The 14,556-nt window shown below is 38.0% G+C and overlaps 1 protein-coding gene across 3 annotated transcripts in view; it reads left to right on the top strand.

Annotated features, from left to right (window-relative positions):
* The window catches only part of CC1H1orf87 (chromosome C1 C1orf87 homolog), a 79,822-nt gene that overhangs the window by 39,463 nt on the left and 25,803 nt on the right, over positions 1 to 14,556 (top strand). For all 3 annotated transcript variants that reach the window (XM_078450609.2, XM_078450608.2, XM_078450607.2), the window contains one exon: positions 6,741 to 6,838. In XM_078450609.2, coding sequence (XP_078306735.2) covers positions 6,741 to 6,838 — 98 coding nt within the window. The remainder of the gene's footprint in view (positions 1 to 6,740; positions 6,839 to 14,556) is intronic.

The following is a 14,556-nucleotide window of genomic DNA, read 5'->3' on the forward strand; positions in this document are numbered from 1 at the left end:
TTATTGAGTTCTTACTAAGTGCCAACCACTGCACTAAATGCTTTAGTTACACCATTTTAATTTAACATTTACAGATGACTACAAAATCCAGATAGATGTTATAATACCCGTTTAATGAAAAATACTGAGTCTCAGAGAGGTCAACTGAATCATCCAAGGACTACAGCTAGCAAGCTGTAGAGCCAGGGTTCAAAGTACAGAAGAGTAGAGGGATATTGAGGGCCAAAATCGGAACTCTATTAGGCAAAAGGTATCTGGAATCATCCATTAAGTCTGTGATACAAGACTTAGAGTTCCAGGGGAATAAAGGGATTGGAAATTAGTTAGGGGGGAGGGGGGAGGAAAAAGAAAATGCTATAGTAAAGATTAGAAAATGCCTTTCATCTAGGCAAACAGGTTAGAAATGAGAAAGAATTTAAAAGAACGTGTGATGTTTACTAAGGAAGCAAGGACACAATATAATGACAGTGGACACTTATCCCAGGACAGAAGCAGATTTCTCTATGCTTTCATTTATACAGTCAACTAATCATGCAAAGGCAAAGGTCATAGTAGGGTGTAATTGTGTGTGTACGTATGTGAATATGACACATGCAAGCATGTGTCACTAGAAAGAGAGAGAGAGAGAACACTACCAGAGATTCCACACAACATAAATAGCTTTCACTACGTTCATCAGATCAGTAAGAAACAGCAATTCTCTGTTAGATTGGAAATTACATAACACCATCAATGAAGCTTGAAGGTTCTCAGATAATACTTGGAGAATAAAACATAAATAACTTGGGAATCAAAATAAGTTTTCTTAAACTCTTTGAGTCTTTAGATTTTTCCACTGGAAAAACTGGGTTTGAAATATCTATCTCCTGCATCTATTGTGAGGATTCAGCAAGATAAGTATGTGAAGGTACTTAGCACGCTAATACATGAGGCACTCCGTAAATACTAGTTTCCTTTTCTTCTAATTAAACAAAAAAATTCAGTGTTTGGTTAAATTATTACTCAAAACAGCCCAAGGAAGGGGAATCTTTCCCAGGGTCAAGTGATGGCCACATTGAGTACTGGCTCTTAGAGCTGGTCCTGAAAGCTTAAATTTGTGGTTCATATCCAAGGAAATGGGGCACATTTTCCTTGAAGCTGGTCTGCCTCTCTTCAGCCATCTGGCATCTCTTAAGACATCTGGAACTCACTCAAAGTATATTACAGTCTGGGAGGCATATAAAATAGAATTCTGTTTCCCCAGAACGTGAGACAAATTGAGGCCCAAGGGACATTGGATACAAAAAAACAGCAGCAGCTGTGCCCCAACATTCATGCTTTTAGACACAGGACTTCAGAGTAGACCAGGAAAGGATATGAGTTGGAAGGGCTTTTCTTGTTGGACCAGTAATTCTTAATCTCCTTGGAGCATAGGGGAAAGAATCACAGGCTTCCTTAAATTTCTCATGAAATCAATGCACTCTGTGTCCCTGTGTTGAGGGGGGTGGGGTCACCATCCTCACAGCCAACATTTCAGAGTGTTCACAGATCATCTATAACCTCTCAAATAAATGTATTCTTGAAGGATAATCTATGGGTCTTGCCACTCGAATGAAATTTTGCCCTTCTCATAGAACAGTCTAAAAACATATCAAACATCTCCCATCCTCATTCTGTGGACTCCCTCATCCTGTTCCTCTAGCATGTCTTGATGTAATGATGGCTTCTGGCAGGATTGCTGAAGCAATGTAGGTCCACATCCTGGGTTCTGAGCAGTATGCGAAGGCACTAAGGAGAGGAGACTATTATGATTTCAGTTCCTCAGTTCTCCAGGAACCCAGGAGAAGGGTGACATTTTAACTATGTCACAACTCTGTATGACAAATAGAGTAATGGCAGTAACTTGAAACACAAAGAAGGAACACCAAACTAGCCTGCCTCAAAAACCCTCCAGAAGAGATGGTACAAAAACTAAATCTTAGAGGACAAGTGAATTTGACAAAGAATTGGGAGGAGGAGCAAACTAAGGGATGGGAAAGGCATTCTATGTAAAAGAATAATGTGAAATGGAACTGAAAGGAGAGACAGCGTGGCTAATTCAGGGAACTGTAAGTCATTCAAATGGACAGGACACAGCAGGTATGCGGTGGCTGGGATTGGTGGGAGATGCTGCTCAAGGCGAGGTTAGAAGAGAAAGTGGGAGCCAGTTTATGAAGGGTCTTTCTAGGAGGCTTAACCTTATCCTGAAGGCCCAAAAGGATCATGAAAAGATATTAAACAGTGAATGAATGATACGATCAAATTTGAAATTTGACCAAAAGCACCTTAATGGAATATGAAGAATTAAAGGCAAAGAGAGCCCTTTAGAAGGCTGTTCCAACAATTCAAGCAAGAAATTATGAGGTTTTAAACCAAGGCAGAACAGGGGAGATAGAGCTAGTAAAGTAGGTCTTGGTGACTAACTGGGTATGGGCCCTGAATTAGGAAGAACCAAAAATTACTCCCAACATTTTGGCTTTCACAACTTGGTGAGTGGTGATACCTTTCACCATGATAGAAAACAGAAAAGGAGTAGCTTTGGAGGAGTGGAGGACAGGATGGGGAGTTCAGTTTTAAACACATTGATCTGGGTTGAGAAATTAAATAATGATTTAAGGGTCTTCAATATGGAGTTGAAGCCATGGGAATAGTTAGCGTTACCCAAGGACATACAGAAAGTGAGAAGGAAGGTTGAGGAGGACTTTCATTGTTAAGGAGTAGTTAGAAGACAAGCCAGCAAAGGAGACTAAAAACAATCAAACGAGACATGGGGATGGTCAGGAAAACCAAAAAAGAGATTTATAGAAGAATGGCATGATCAGCCATGTTTCATGCTATGAAGATACCATCTGTAATTAGGACTGAAAAGTACTCACACAATTTCAAACCATGGAAACTACCAGTGACTTAGCAAATACAGTTTAAGTACAGTGATGGGGTAAAATGCAAATGGAGCCATAAGTGGGAAGAGAGGAAGTTGAGAGAGCATCTGTGTGCCACTCTTTCAAGGAGCATTTTGGGGAAATAAATATTTATTTCACGTGGAATTTTCTAAATAATGTAGACATTTTATTTACATTTGATTAAAAAACATTTCCTTACTAAACAGAAGAAACTACACATAATGAAATCCTTTCTTATTGAATAAGGGTCATCATTATATATATTCATGCTTTAAAGAATTTTAGTAATAATCCTGAGTAACACTAGGTTGGCAGGATTTTCTGCTAGATGTTGGTTTTTTTGTTGTTGTTATTTATTTATTTATTTATTTGCTCCTTTATAACTGTCAGTTCTTAGCAGCTATCAATCAATCTGCTTCTAGGAACCCTGATGTACTATTTCTAATCTGCTGTTCATTTTAGCCTAGGGCAAAACTCAATGTTGCCAGAAGTAAATCAACTGTTTTTAGAATAACCTCTGATGTTTAAAAATACATCAATATGCTGTAATCATGAGGATAATTCCATTCTTATTTACGGACTAAAATGGCATAATGTCACTAATTTCTACCTCTCTAAAGTTACTTTTGCCAATCTCTGCCCGTACACACTCTATTTTTTTCTGTCTTCATCTCATTCATTCGCTTCCTTGTTCGTCTATGTATTCATCTGTTCAAAATTATTAATACTTTTTTTTCAATATGGTGCTAGACAATGGTGATCGAAATATGAATGAAACACAACCACAGCCCTCAGTAAGCCAAGGTTTTGTAATAAAGTTCTAGGGAACAAATAATTACTGCCCAGTCTAGAAAAGGGTATAAAACTATAGTAGGTGGGTAATGTCAAAATACATGCCATTCTAGTATCCAAAATCTATAAAGAGCTCATCAAACTCCACACCCGAAAAACAAATAACCCAGTGAAGAAATGGGCAGAAAACATGAATAGACACTTCTCTAAAGAAGACATCCGGATGGCCAACAGGCACATGAAAAGATGTTCAACGTCGCTCCTTATCAGGGAAATACAAATCAAAACCACACTCAGATACCACCTCACGCCAGTCAGAGTGGCCAAAATGAAGAAATCAGGAGACTATAGATGCTGGAGAGGATGTGGAGAGACAGGAACCCTCTTGCACTGTTGGTGGGAATGCAAATTGGTGCAGCCGCTCTGGAAAGCAGTGTGGAGGTTCCTCAGAAAATTAAAAATAGACCTACCCTATGACCCAGCAATAGCACTGCTAGGAATTTATCCAAGGGATACAGGAGTACTGATGCATAGGGGCACCTGTACCCCAATGTTTATAGCGGCACTCTCAACAATAGCCAAATTATGGAAAGAGCCTAAATGTCCATCAACTGATGAATGGATAAAGAAATTGTGGTTTATATACACAATGGAATACTACGTGGCAATGAGAAAAAATGAAATATGGCCTTTTGTAGCAACATGGATGGAACTGGAGAGTGTGATGCTAAGTGAAATAAGCCATACAGAGAAAGACAGATACCATATGGTTTCACTCTTATGTGGATCCTGAGAAACATAACAGAAACCCATGGGGGAGGGGAAGGAAAAAAAAAAAAAAAAAAAAAAGAGGTTAGAGTGGGAGAGAGCCAAAGCATTAGAGACTTAAAAACTGAGAACAAACTGAGGGTTGATGGGGGGTGGGAGGGAGGGCAGGGTGGGAGGGAGGGCAGGGTGGGTGATGGGTATTGAGGAGGGCACCTTTTGGGATGAGCACTGGGTGTTGTATGGAAACCAATTTGACAGTAAATTTCATATATTAAAAAATAAAAAAAATAAAAAATAAAAAAATACATGCCATTTGTAAAAAGCACCATACTCTTTCTCATCCATTAATTACACATGTTTTTCTTCTGCCTGGAATTTTTCCTGACCCCTTATTCTTCTTATAAACTCTTACTAAGTTGTTTCTATGTTTCAAATTGATCTTTTTTCCCTCCTTGAAACATCCTTGACATTACTCCTCTATAACATGTACAAGTTTTAAACTTAGATTTATTGCTATTTCCTTCCATAAAGACAAACCAAGATTAGTTTTTTTGTCACTATTTTAAAATCCAGGTTTTATTATTATTCAGCTATGGTCTGACCAACAGATCAGGAGATGACTGCCACTGAAGAGATAGTTTGTTACTCGCAGTTTCCAAGGGGAGGGAGCATGGCACATTCCCACAGGCCACACCAGAAGCAGCAGGGTTGGTCAGGAAGCAGAGGGGATAAGGGGAAAATGTGGTCAAGAGCCCTCATTGTGGAAGGGGCAAGGCAGGGTAAGCAGGTTTAGGATTAGCTAGTTGGATTTATTTCAGTGAGCTCAGGGACTCAGGGGCTGTCACCTAGTACTTGGCCCTGGGGGTGATAAGGGCATAGCAGCCCAAGTGTGAGAGCCCCAGGAAAGAGGTTGGTTTGCATTTGAAAGAAAAGCATACTTTCAAGCCAGTCCTTTACTAAATCTAGGAATTGGCTAGCTGGGGGGGGGGGGCACAATCACTCAAGATAAAAAACATGCTTAATACAGTCACTATACTGAACTTCCTCTCAAAGTAGTAATAGTAGCTACTATTTAATCCAAACACTAAATTAGACATCTCTTTTTCTTTGTCCTTTCCTTCCTCCCTCCCTTCCTTCTTTCCCTCCTTCCCCTCTTTCTCCTTGTTCTCTCTCTCCCTTCTCTCCTCTCCTCTAATCCCTCTATCCTCTGTCCTCTCTTTTCTCTCTCTCCCCTCCCTTCCTTCTCCTCATTCTCTCTCCTCCCTTCCTCCTTCTCTTCATTTAAACAAATATTAATCAAATGCCTAACTTGAAGCCAGACACTATTCTAATTGCTTATTTTTTCATGTCAACCTCAGAAGTCTAGGAAGTAGAAAATACTAGTCTTACTTAGTAGATGAAACATTGGGCACAGAAAGGTCACACAGATCACAGAAAGCAGAGTTGGTGTCCAAAATGAGTACTGTTTCATTCCAAAGTCCATGTTTAAACAGCAAGATAAACACACAACACATGTTATCATACCCCTAAAAGTCTGACATGTTTGAATCTCAGTGTCATCCACCCACCAACCTGAGATCTGAACTGATTTGTCAGCTAAATTAAGAAAATATTAAGTACTTGGGAAACAGCACTGACACCTTATTCAATCATCCAACAGGAATGTATTTGGCATCTGGTTTCTAGATTAAGTTTCATCATTTATTAACTGTGTAACATCAAGGAGGTGACTTAGTCTAAGTCTTGGTTTTGTCATATATTAAATGCAGATAGCAATATTGACCATGCTAATACCTCAAGCTTGTTTTATAAATCAAAGGAGATACACAATTTTTTTTTTGCAATTTACCTAAATAATAATTGTATATAAGTTCTAGGCCTTAACCACCAATTCCATTGCTGACAAAAATTTAAGACCAACATTTCAAAGTCCAATGGCTTCTGAATAATGAGCAATACCTCGGCACCAACCAAATACAAATTTGCTATTTTTTTATTTTAATTTTTAAAAATTTAGTCCAGTATATTTAACATAGAGTGTTCTATTAGTCCCAGGTGAACAATACAGTGATTGAACAATTCCAGATATCACCCAGTGCTCATTCAGTGGGATATTATTGCCGTGAGTGATATCCTGATGAGATAATTCACTCCTGGGTACTAGTTCTTTGTCAAAATCATATGGGTTCTAATTATGGGAAGGAAATTCAAATCTTAATTTCATTGTAACAAAACTCCAAATTCTTTCTTATTCTGCAGGTCAGGGCTATATGTGGAAAACATGGATTGTATCTGACTTTGAGTTTTCTGGAAACATTGCTAAGCCACCAGAATTTGGGTTATCATGGTGAAATAAAGTAAGTTGATTTTTTATTCACGTAGTCCTTTATTAGGATACTAAATACTGAAATCTGTCTTTAGAAGTTTTTTGTGTGAAGCTATCAATTTCATCACTTATAGATAGTTAAGGAATGTTTACTTATATTAAGGACAGAGTCTTCTTGGTCATAGAGAGACAAAGCAGGAAATTTCAAGTTCCAACCATCATAGACCATCAAGAAAAGATTTACCATTCCACCTTAAACAACTAAAAACAGGACAGAATCTATGAAACAATAGTTTTCAGACATTTGACACCAGCCAGCACAGAACAGCAATTCCTGAAGAAAGGAAAATAAATAAGGTAAGCTAAGTACTGAGCAAGAAGAGGAAATCCAGAGCCCAGATTCTTCTTTAGTTAAAAAGATGGAGTTTGGAGTTCAAGAAGGCTAAGAAGGTTAGAAAGCACAGTACAGAGTAGTGGAGAAGAGAGATCTGAACATTTCTCTTTCTAAAGAGTTGCTCTTGAGTCTTCATGTGAGTACTGGCTAATATATCCATTTGAGGAAACTACCCAAAGCCAGATTGCAGGGGGGGGGGGGGGGGGGGGAGGGAGAGACAAAAGAAAGACACAAAAATTTTTAGATCTTGCACAAAGGTTGGGAATAGTTCGTATTTCCACCAGTCAGTCTAAAATAAACTGTTATCAATATAAGTTGTTATATGTAAACTTCATGGTAGCCACAAAGCAAAACCTATAGTAGATACACAAAAGACAATGAGAAAAGAATCTAAGTATATCATTAAAGAAAGTCATTAAACCACAAATGAAAAGAACAAGAGAAAAAGAAAGGAACAGAGGAACTACAAAATAACCAGAAGGCAATGAACAAAATGTCAATGAGTACATACCTATCCATAATTACTTTAAATGTAAATGGAATAAATTCTTGAATCAGAAGATACAGAGTAACTGAATAGATAAAAAAGAAACAAGACATATCTATATATTTCCTGTAAGAGACTCAATTCAGATATAAAGACAATATACAGACTGAAAGTGAAGCGATGGAAAAGACATTCCAAGCAAATGGGAACCAAAGAAAGCTGGGGTCACTGTAATTACATCAGACAAAATAGACTATAAAACAAAGATAAGATGGAGATGCCAGGATTTATAACCATCAGAGCAGTAGTACAAATATTAAAAGAAGTCCTCAGGCAGAAGGAAAATTATCATTTTGGATCTACACAAAAATATTAAAAGCACTGGAAATAGTAAATGTATGTATGAAAAACAATACATTTTTTATTAAAAAACTCTTTAAAAGATAATTTATTGTTTAAAGCAAAATAAGAACACTGAAGCATGGGATTCATAATATAAGTGCAACATTTGACAATAGCATACAAATCTGGGAGGAGGAAATGAAAATGTTCTTGATTAGGTTCTTATACTACAAACTAAGTAGTATAATTTTGTTTGAAAGAAGAATGTAATGAGTTAAAATGCTAATTAAAAAAATAAAATGAAACATAAGAACATTTAAATAAAAAAGACAAAAAAGATGAAAGGGAAACAAGAAACAAATAATATAAATGGAAAATAAATATTGAGATGTTAGATTTAAACCCAACCATATTAATAATTACGTTAAGTGTTAATAATCCAAACACACCAATTAAAAGGGGATTTTCAGACTCCATTAAAAAAGCAAGACTCAACTAAATGATGTCTACAAGGAGCCCATTTAAAATATAAACATATAAGACATACCAAAAGTAAAAGGATGGAAATGATATACCATGCTAACTCTAATGAAATGAAAGCTGGATCAGTTATATTAATGTAAGACAAAGTGCATTCCAAAGCAAGGGATGCCAAAAAGTCAATTAATTAAGAGGACATAGGGGCGCCTGGGTGGCGCAGTCGGTTAAGCGTCCGACTTCAGCCAGGTCACGATCTCGCGGTCCGTGAGTTCGAGCCCCGCGTCAGGCTCTGGGCTGATGGCTCGGAGCCTGGAGCCTGTTTCCGATTCTGTGTCTCCCTCTCTCTCTGACCCTCCCCCGTTCATGCTCTGTCTCTCTCTGTCCCAAAATAAATTAAAAAAAAAAAAAAAAAAAAAAAAAAGAGGACATAATGAACCTAAATGTTCATGTCCTTAATAATATAGTTTTAAGTTACATGAAACAAAAAAATAAAACTAAAGGAGAAATAAACAAATTCACAACTACCATTGGAGAATATAACACCTCTCTGTCAGTAATTGACAGAACAAGCAGATAGAAAATCAGTAACAATATTAAAAATTTGGACTAAATTATCAAATAACTTGATATAAGTAGCAGTTACATAACACCAACAGAAGAAAACAGATTCTTTTTAAGCATACATGAAATATTTAAAAAACAAACCATATTCTGAGCCACAAAACAAATGTCAGTAAGTTTAAAATGATGAAATCATATAAAATATGTTCTCTGACCATAATAGAATTAAATTGGAAATTAAAAGCAAACACACAAAAATCCTGGAAATCTCCAAACATTATGAAACTAACAACACACTTCTAAAAAACCTATGGTAAGAGGGAAAAGGGAAATTAGAACATATTTTGAACTGAATTAAAATGAAGCCGACATACCTGTAATTTTTAAGTGTTCTCTTTTTCTCACATTTTATGTTGAATACATCAAAAATTAACTAGTAAATCAACTCTATGTTCAGAATATGCCCAGAATCTGGTTACTTCTCACCACCTCTATTGTTACTTAACTACACCTCGTTCAAGTTACTATTATCTTTCTCCTGGATTACTACAATAGCCTCCTAACTGAATGAGGCGTCTCCCTTCTCCCTAGTTTATCCTTAGTACAACAGCTACAGTGATCTATTAAAACCTAACATAATTTATATCATTGCTCTGCTCATGAAACTGCAAGAGAATCTTATTTCACTCAGAAAAAAAAAAAAAAAAACATCAAAGAAAAGAAAAAAACATCAAAGTCCTTATAAATGGTTCTACATGATCTGCTCCCCCATTGCTTCTCTGATTCCATCTACAACTTCCTTTGCTCATTCTGTTCCAGTTACACTGTGCTCTTTTTCTCACACACACCATGCACCCATCCACCTCAGCAACTATCCTCTGACTGTATCCTCTACTTAAAATGTTCTTTCTCAGATATCTCCATGATAACCCTTTCATCTTTATTTTTTTGCTCAGATGTCACCTTGTCTGTGAGGCCTACACTAACCACCCTCGTTAAAGTTGTGGTCTCTCACTCCTCTTCCTCTTAACCTGCTTTCCTTCTGCTTTCTTCTCCATACTTATCAACTTCTAATGTATTCGGTGATTTGCTGATGTATGATGTTTATTGTTGTTACCAGTCGATCTCTGATAGACTATAAGCTCTAGTTCCAGGGGGCAGGCAGAATCTTTGTTTTTACCCATTGATGTATGCTAAGTGTTTAGAGTGCTGCCTGGCATATATTAGAATTCAAGAAGCATTATGAAATTGAACTGAATTAAGGAAGGGATGGAATCTCAAAATAGTCTCAGGAATGCATGCAGATACACAAATTGTGACTAAGTCCCTCTCATGGTCAAATTGAAGAAGGCCATTCCTAACCACCCCATCAAAACCAGGTTCCTTGTGCTATACTTTCTCTTAGCACTCAGCTATTATTTTTCCTAAAACTTAACATTATTTATAATTATGTATTTATTTATATGATTTGTTACTTCAGTGTCTAGGTCGTAATCTCCATGCTGGCAAGAAACATGACTGTTTCCCTCACATTATATTCCCAACATCTTGTAGGCCAGTACTTGGCACATGGAAAGCACACCGTAAATATTTTATTACTTTATTTATTCATTTATTTAACAAACATTTATAGAGTTCCTACTGTTTACCAAGCACTACTCTAATCATTGGGAATATAGACATGAATTAAACAGTCTCCCCACTCTTGAAGCTTATATTCTTTTTTTTTTATTGAGAGAGAGTCAGGTGGTGGGGAGGATGTGAGTGGGGAGGGACAGAGAAAGAGGGAGGGAGAGAGAGAATCCCAAGCAGACTCTACCCTGCCAGCACAGAGCCCCACACTGGGCTCAAACTCACAAACATGAGCTCATGACCTGAGCCAAGATCAAGAGTCAGATGCTTAACTGACTGAGCCACCCAGGTGCCCTGAAGCTTATATTCTAACGGGGAAGAGAAACAATAAGTACACTGGAATGTGTGATACATCACATGATGATAAGAGCAATACAGAGAAACATAGAAGTGTAAAGGTTAATGGGAACATCAATTGATAAATAAATGATGGGAGGAGGTTGAGCCTAGCCAATGAATTTCCACTAGACCAGCTTTGAACATGGGAGTTTCCCTTCTGTAAAATCTTGGTGGTAGTTGAGTAAGGGGCTGGGGTGGGGGTGGGGGGGGCGCAGAGGCGGTTAAGCAGCAAAAGCATTAAAGTGGGCTAAGAGCCGAATAGAAAACCAATAAGCTAAAATTGGGAGTCCTAAAAAGGCATCAGTATAAATGGAGAAAATGCAAGTATCAGAGCTCACATTATACCTGGTACATAGTGTACCTGATTAAAACATGGGGTCCAGAACAAAGATTACAGGAAACAGAGATATGAGAGTAAGAGTGAATGGGAAGCAAATGAGGTTAGGCTATATATCAATATTCTCAATTTCCCATGCTTATATGCATATCAGAGAAGCGCACCAGTTTCTTTATTCACCTTTGACCTTTGAATGTTCAAGGACATCAAACCATGAGAACCAGTGAAGAATTGCATTTATAAGTGATAAACCTGTTTCATCCTTAAACAGTCATTGGCTAAAGCTTCTTCTGTTGAATTAAATCCATTCCGTTAAGGGCTTTGTATGCAAACCTATATCCTTAAGAGATTAAAGATGCAATTTAGACACACATTTTAAGAGCTGAATGCACGAATCATTATTTTAGTACATATTGTCCATTAATCTGCTGTTCAATTGGGAACCCATTTGGAATGTGGCTGCTTGCTAATTAGCGGGATTCTAGTGCTGAGCTGCTTCCTGATTAAATGTCCTTTAGAATCAATAAAACATCAGGAGGGATTATGGTGATGTGGGATTAGCCCCATCTAACCAAATAAAATGAGTTGTGTTCCCTTCTTAAACTGTCACATTGCAAGAGCTGATGAGAGGAGCAATTTCACCAACGATGTTACAAAGTTGTTGTTTTTTGCGTTTTTTTTTTTTTAACACTGAGATTTTGTTTTTTGCCATTTGCCTACCAATTAGCAGAGACATTAGTGAATGTCTGCTAGGGTAAGGCGATTTTGAGAAAGACTTGATTACGATTTCAAATCTCTACTCTGAATCACCTTTATATAAAATGAGTTCAGGTTGTGTTGGATGGAAATTATTATCCTTGTTCTTGGCCAGGAACACGTAAGTCAGAATTAGCATTTAATGTTTCTGTGTGACTTTGCAATAAATGGTAATTAAGGAGGGCAGAGAGAGAACAGGAGGCAAACTAATACCCGAAAATTGTATTGGCAAAATTAAATGCTTCAAACCCAGTTTAAAACACAGGCACACAAGCCAAATTGTCTTGGGGGAGGGGATAAATAATGTAGCTGCTCTGGAAGCCGCAATTGACACAGCCACGAGTAGGACTTCTCGTCCACATCTGGCCCATTATGAAGAGTGCAATTAGGTTGAAAAGGACTGGTTTGATAATCCCAGGGATGACCAGAGGATTTTAGGAGATAAAGCAAACATGAGGTGTTTGATTCAGCAATTACTTGTAAATGGGAATTGAAAAATTGGTAGACAGTGAACAATTAGAGACATTTTATGGGTCTGCCCAATGGCTGGATCTTGGAAACCAGACATGTCTTTTAAGAGTTCATTAATTCCAGTCTTCTCTTGCAGAAGTCCGTATCCATATGGGGTGAAAATAATAATTATTATTAATTATATTAATAATTATTATTATATTATTACTTTCAATAATATATTTCCTATTATTATTATTATTATTAAGAGCCAACATTTATATACAGCTTACTATATTCCAGGCAATGTTCTAAGCGCTTTACAAATATTAACTCTTTTCATCCTTGTGAATGCTCCATGAGGTAGGTACTATTATTTTTCAAAAGAAGAAACTAAGGTAAAGAGAGGCTAAAACCAACAGGTTACTGGTAAATGAATTCATCACTGAGGCTGAGTCAAAAGCAGGCTCTCTAGCTTCAGAGCCTTCACTCTTAATACACTATGCTGACAGGTCTAGGAAACTCAGAAGCTTATAGGATAGTGGCAAAGCACAGGGGATTTACAAAAACTGGTTGAGTTCCATGGCTAGGTCCACCCTTGGGCTTGGTGCTGAGCATAGACTGGATTTGAGGAGCTCCATCCTGTCCTCCCTCCTAAGACCCAGGAGAGGTGTGAGATACAGATTCAAAAGCTCTTAAGTTCCAGAGGAAGGCATGATCCAAAAGAGCCCAGGGCTTGGAGGTAACTTCTCCTCCCTGGTGTGGCACCTCCTCTACCTCTCAGTCCCTGTCCTTGGGGAAAGGCAGCATGAGCTCTGGAATCACATGGACTGCCTAGATAGAAATTCTTGCTCGGAAATGCACTTGGGCAAATCACTAATTTCTCTTCACCTTAATTTCCTCATCTGTCAAATGTAAAAAGAATCCTTTTGTATGGATTCAAGAATTTATTGCCTATGGATCAGAGAAGGGCTGTGCTTCTCACAGTTAACTGGAAGGCAAGAAGAATACAACATAGCTTCTATCATCAAGAAGGTGACAACAAAGGAAGATGGTGGGAGTAGAATGAGCATCCCGGTCACTGGGTTTTTAAACAACATAACCAAAATAACCTCCTGACTTGAGAGTGTAAGGGATCGATGCATGTGGCACTTCATGTGACACAAGCTTTGGGCCAGATGCTTTACATGGCTTATCTCATTTCATACTCCCAAAAGCCCCATGAGTTATGTTTTTATATGCACTTCACAGATGAGTAAACTGAGATTCAGAGACCTTAAGTAAATTGTCCCAAAAGTTGGGCTTCTTTGAATCTTTGTTTCTATTATAGGCTGAATTGCATCTCCCCAAATTCATATGTTGAAGTCCTAACCTCCAGTACCTTATACTATGACTGTGTTTGGAGACAAAGCCTTTAAAGAGGCAATTGTGTTAAATAAAATGAGGCCATTAGGGTGGGCCCTAATCTGATCTGACTGGTATCCTTACAAGAAGAGGAAATTTGGAAACAGAGACACCGAGGATGGGCTAACACAGAGAAAAGACCATGTGAGGACACAGAGAGAAAGCAGCCACCTCCAAGCTAATGACAGGAATCTCAGCAGAAGTCAAACCTGCTGACACCTTGATCTTGGACGTCTTGCCTCCCAAACTGTAGAAAATAAATTTCTGTGGCTTAATTTCCCTAGTCTACAGTATTTTGTTATGACAGCCTACCTACCTCCCCCTTCTAGCATATATTGTACCCTTTCAGCTGGAGGAGAAGAGTACAGGATCCCTCAGGGCATGGCTCTAATGATCAAATGCTTCAGATCATGGGACTTAACCTGTGATTCTAGCAGTCTGAGCAGAGCTGGCCCTTCAGCACTATTCTATACTACATCTCAGCTGAGCCTGGTGGGGGACGTGTAGTAACTAACAAGAAAAAAGAAGGAGGGGAGTGTCTCAGAGGGAAAAGCAGAACGTGCCAAG

Source organism: Panthera onca, chromosome C1, assembly GCF_046562875.1.
Source record: "Panthera onca isolate mPanOnc1 chromosome C1, mPanOnc1 haplotype 2, whole genome shotgun sequence".
NCBI classification, from domain to species: domain Eukaryota; kingdom Metazoa; phylum Chordata; class Mammalia; order Carnivora; family Felidae; genus Panthera; species Panthera onca.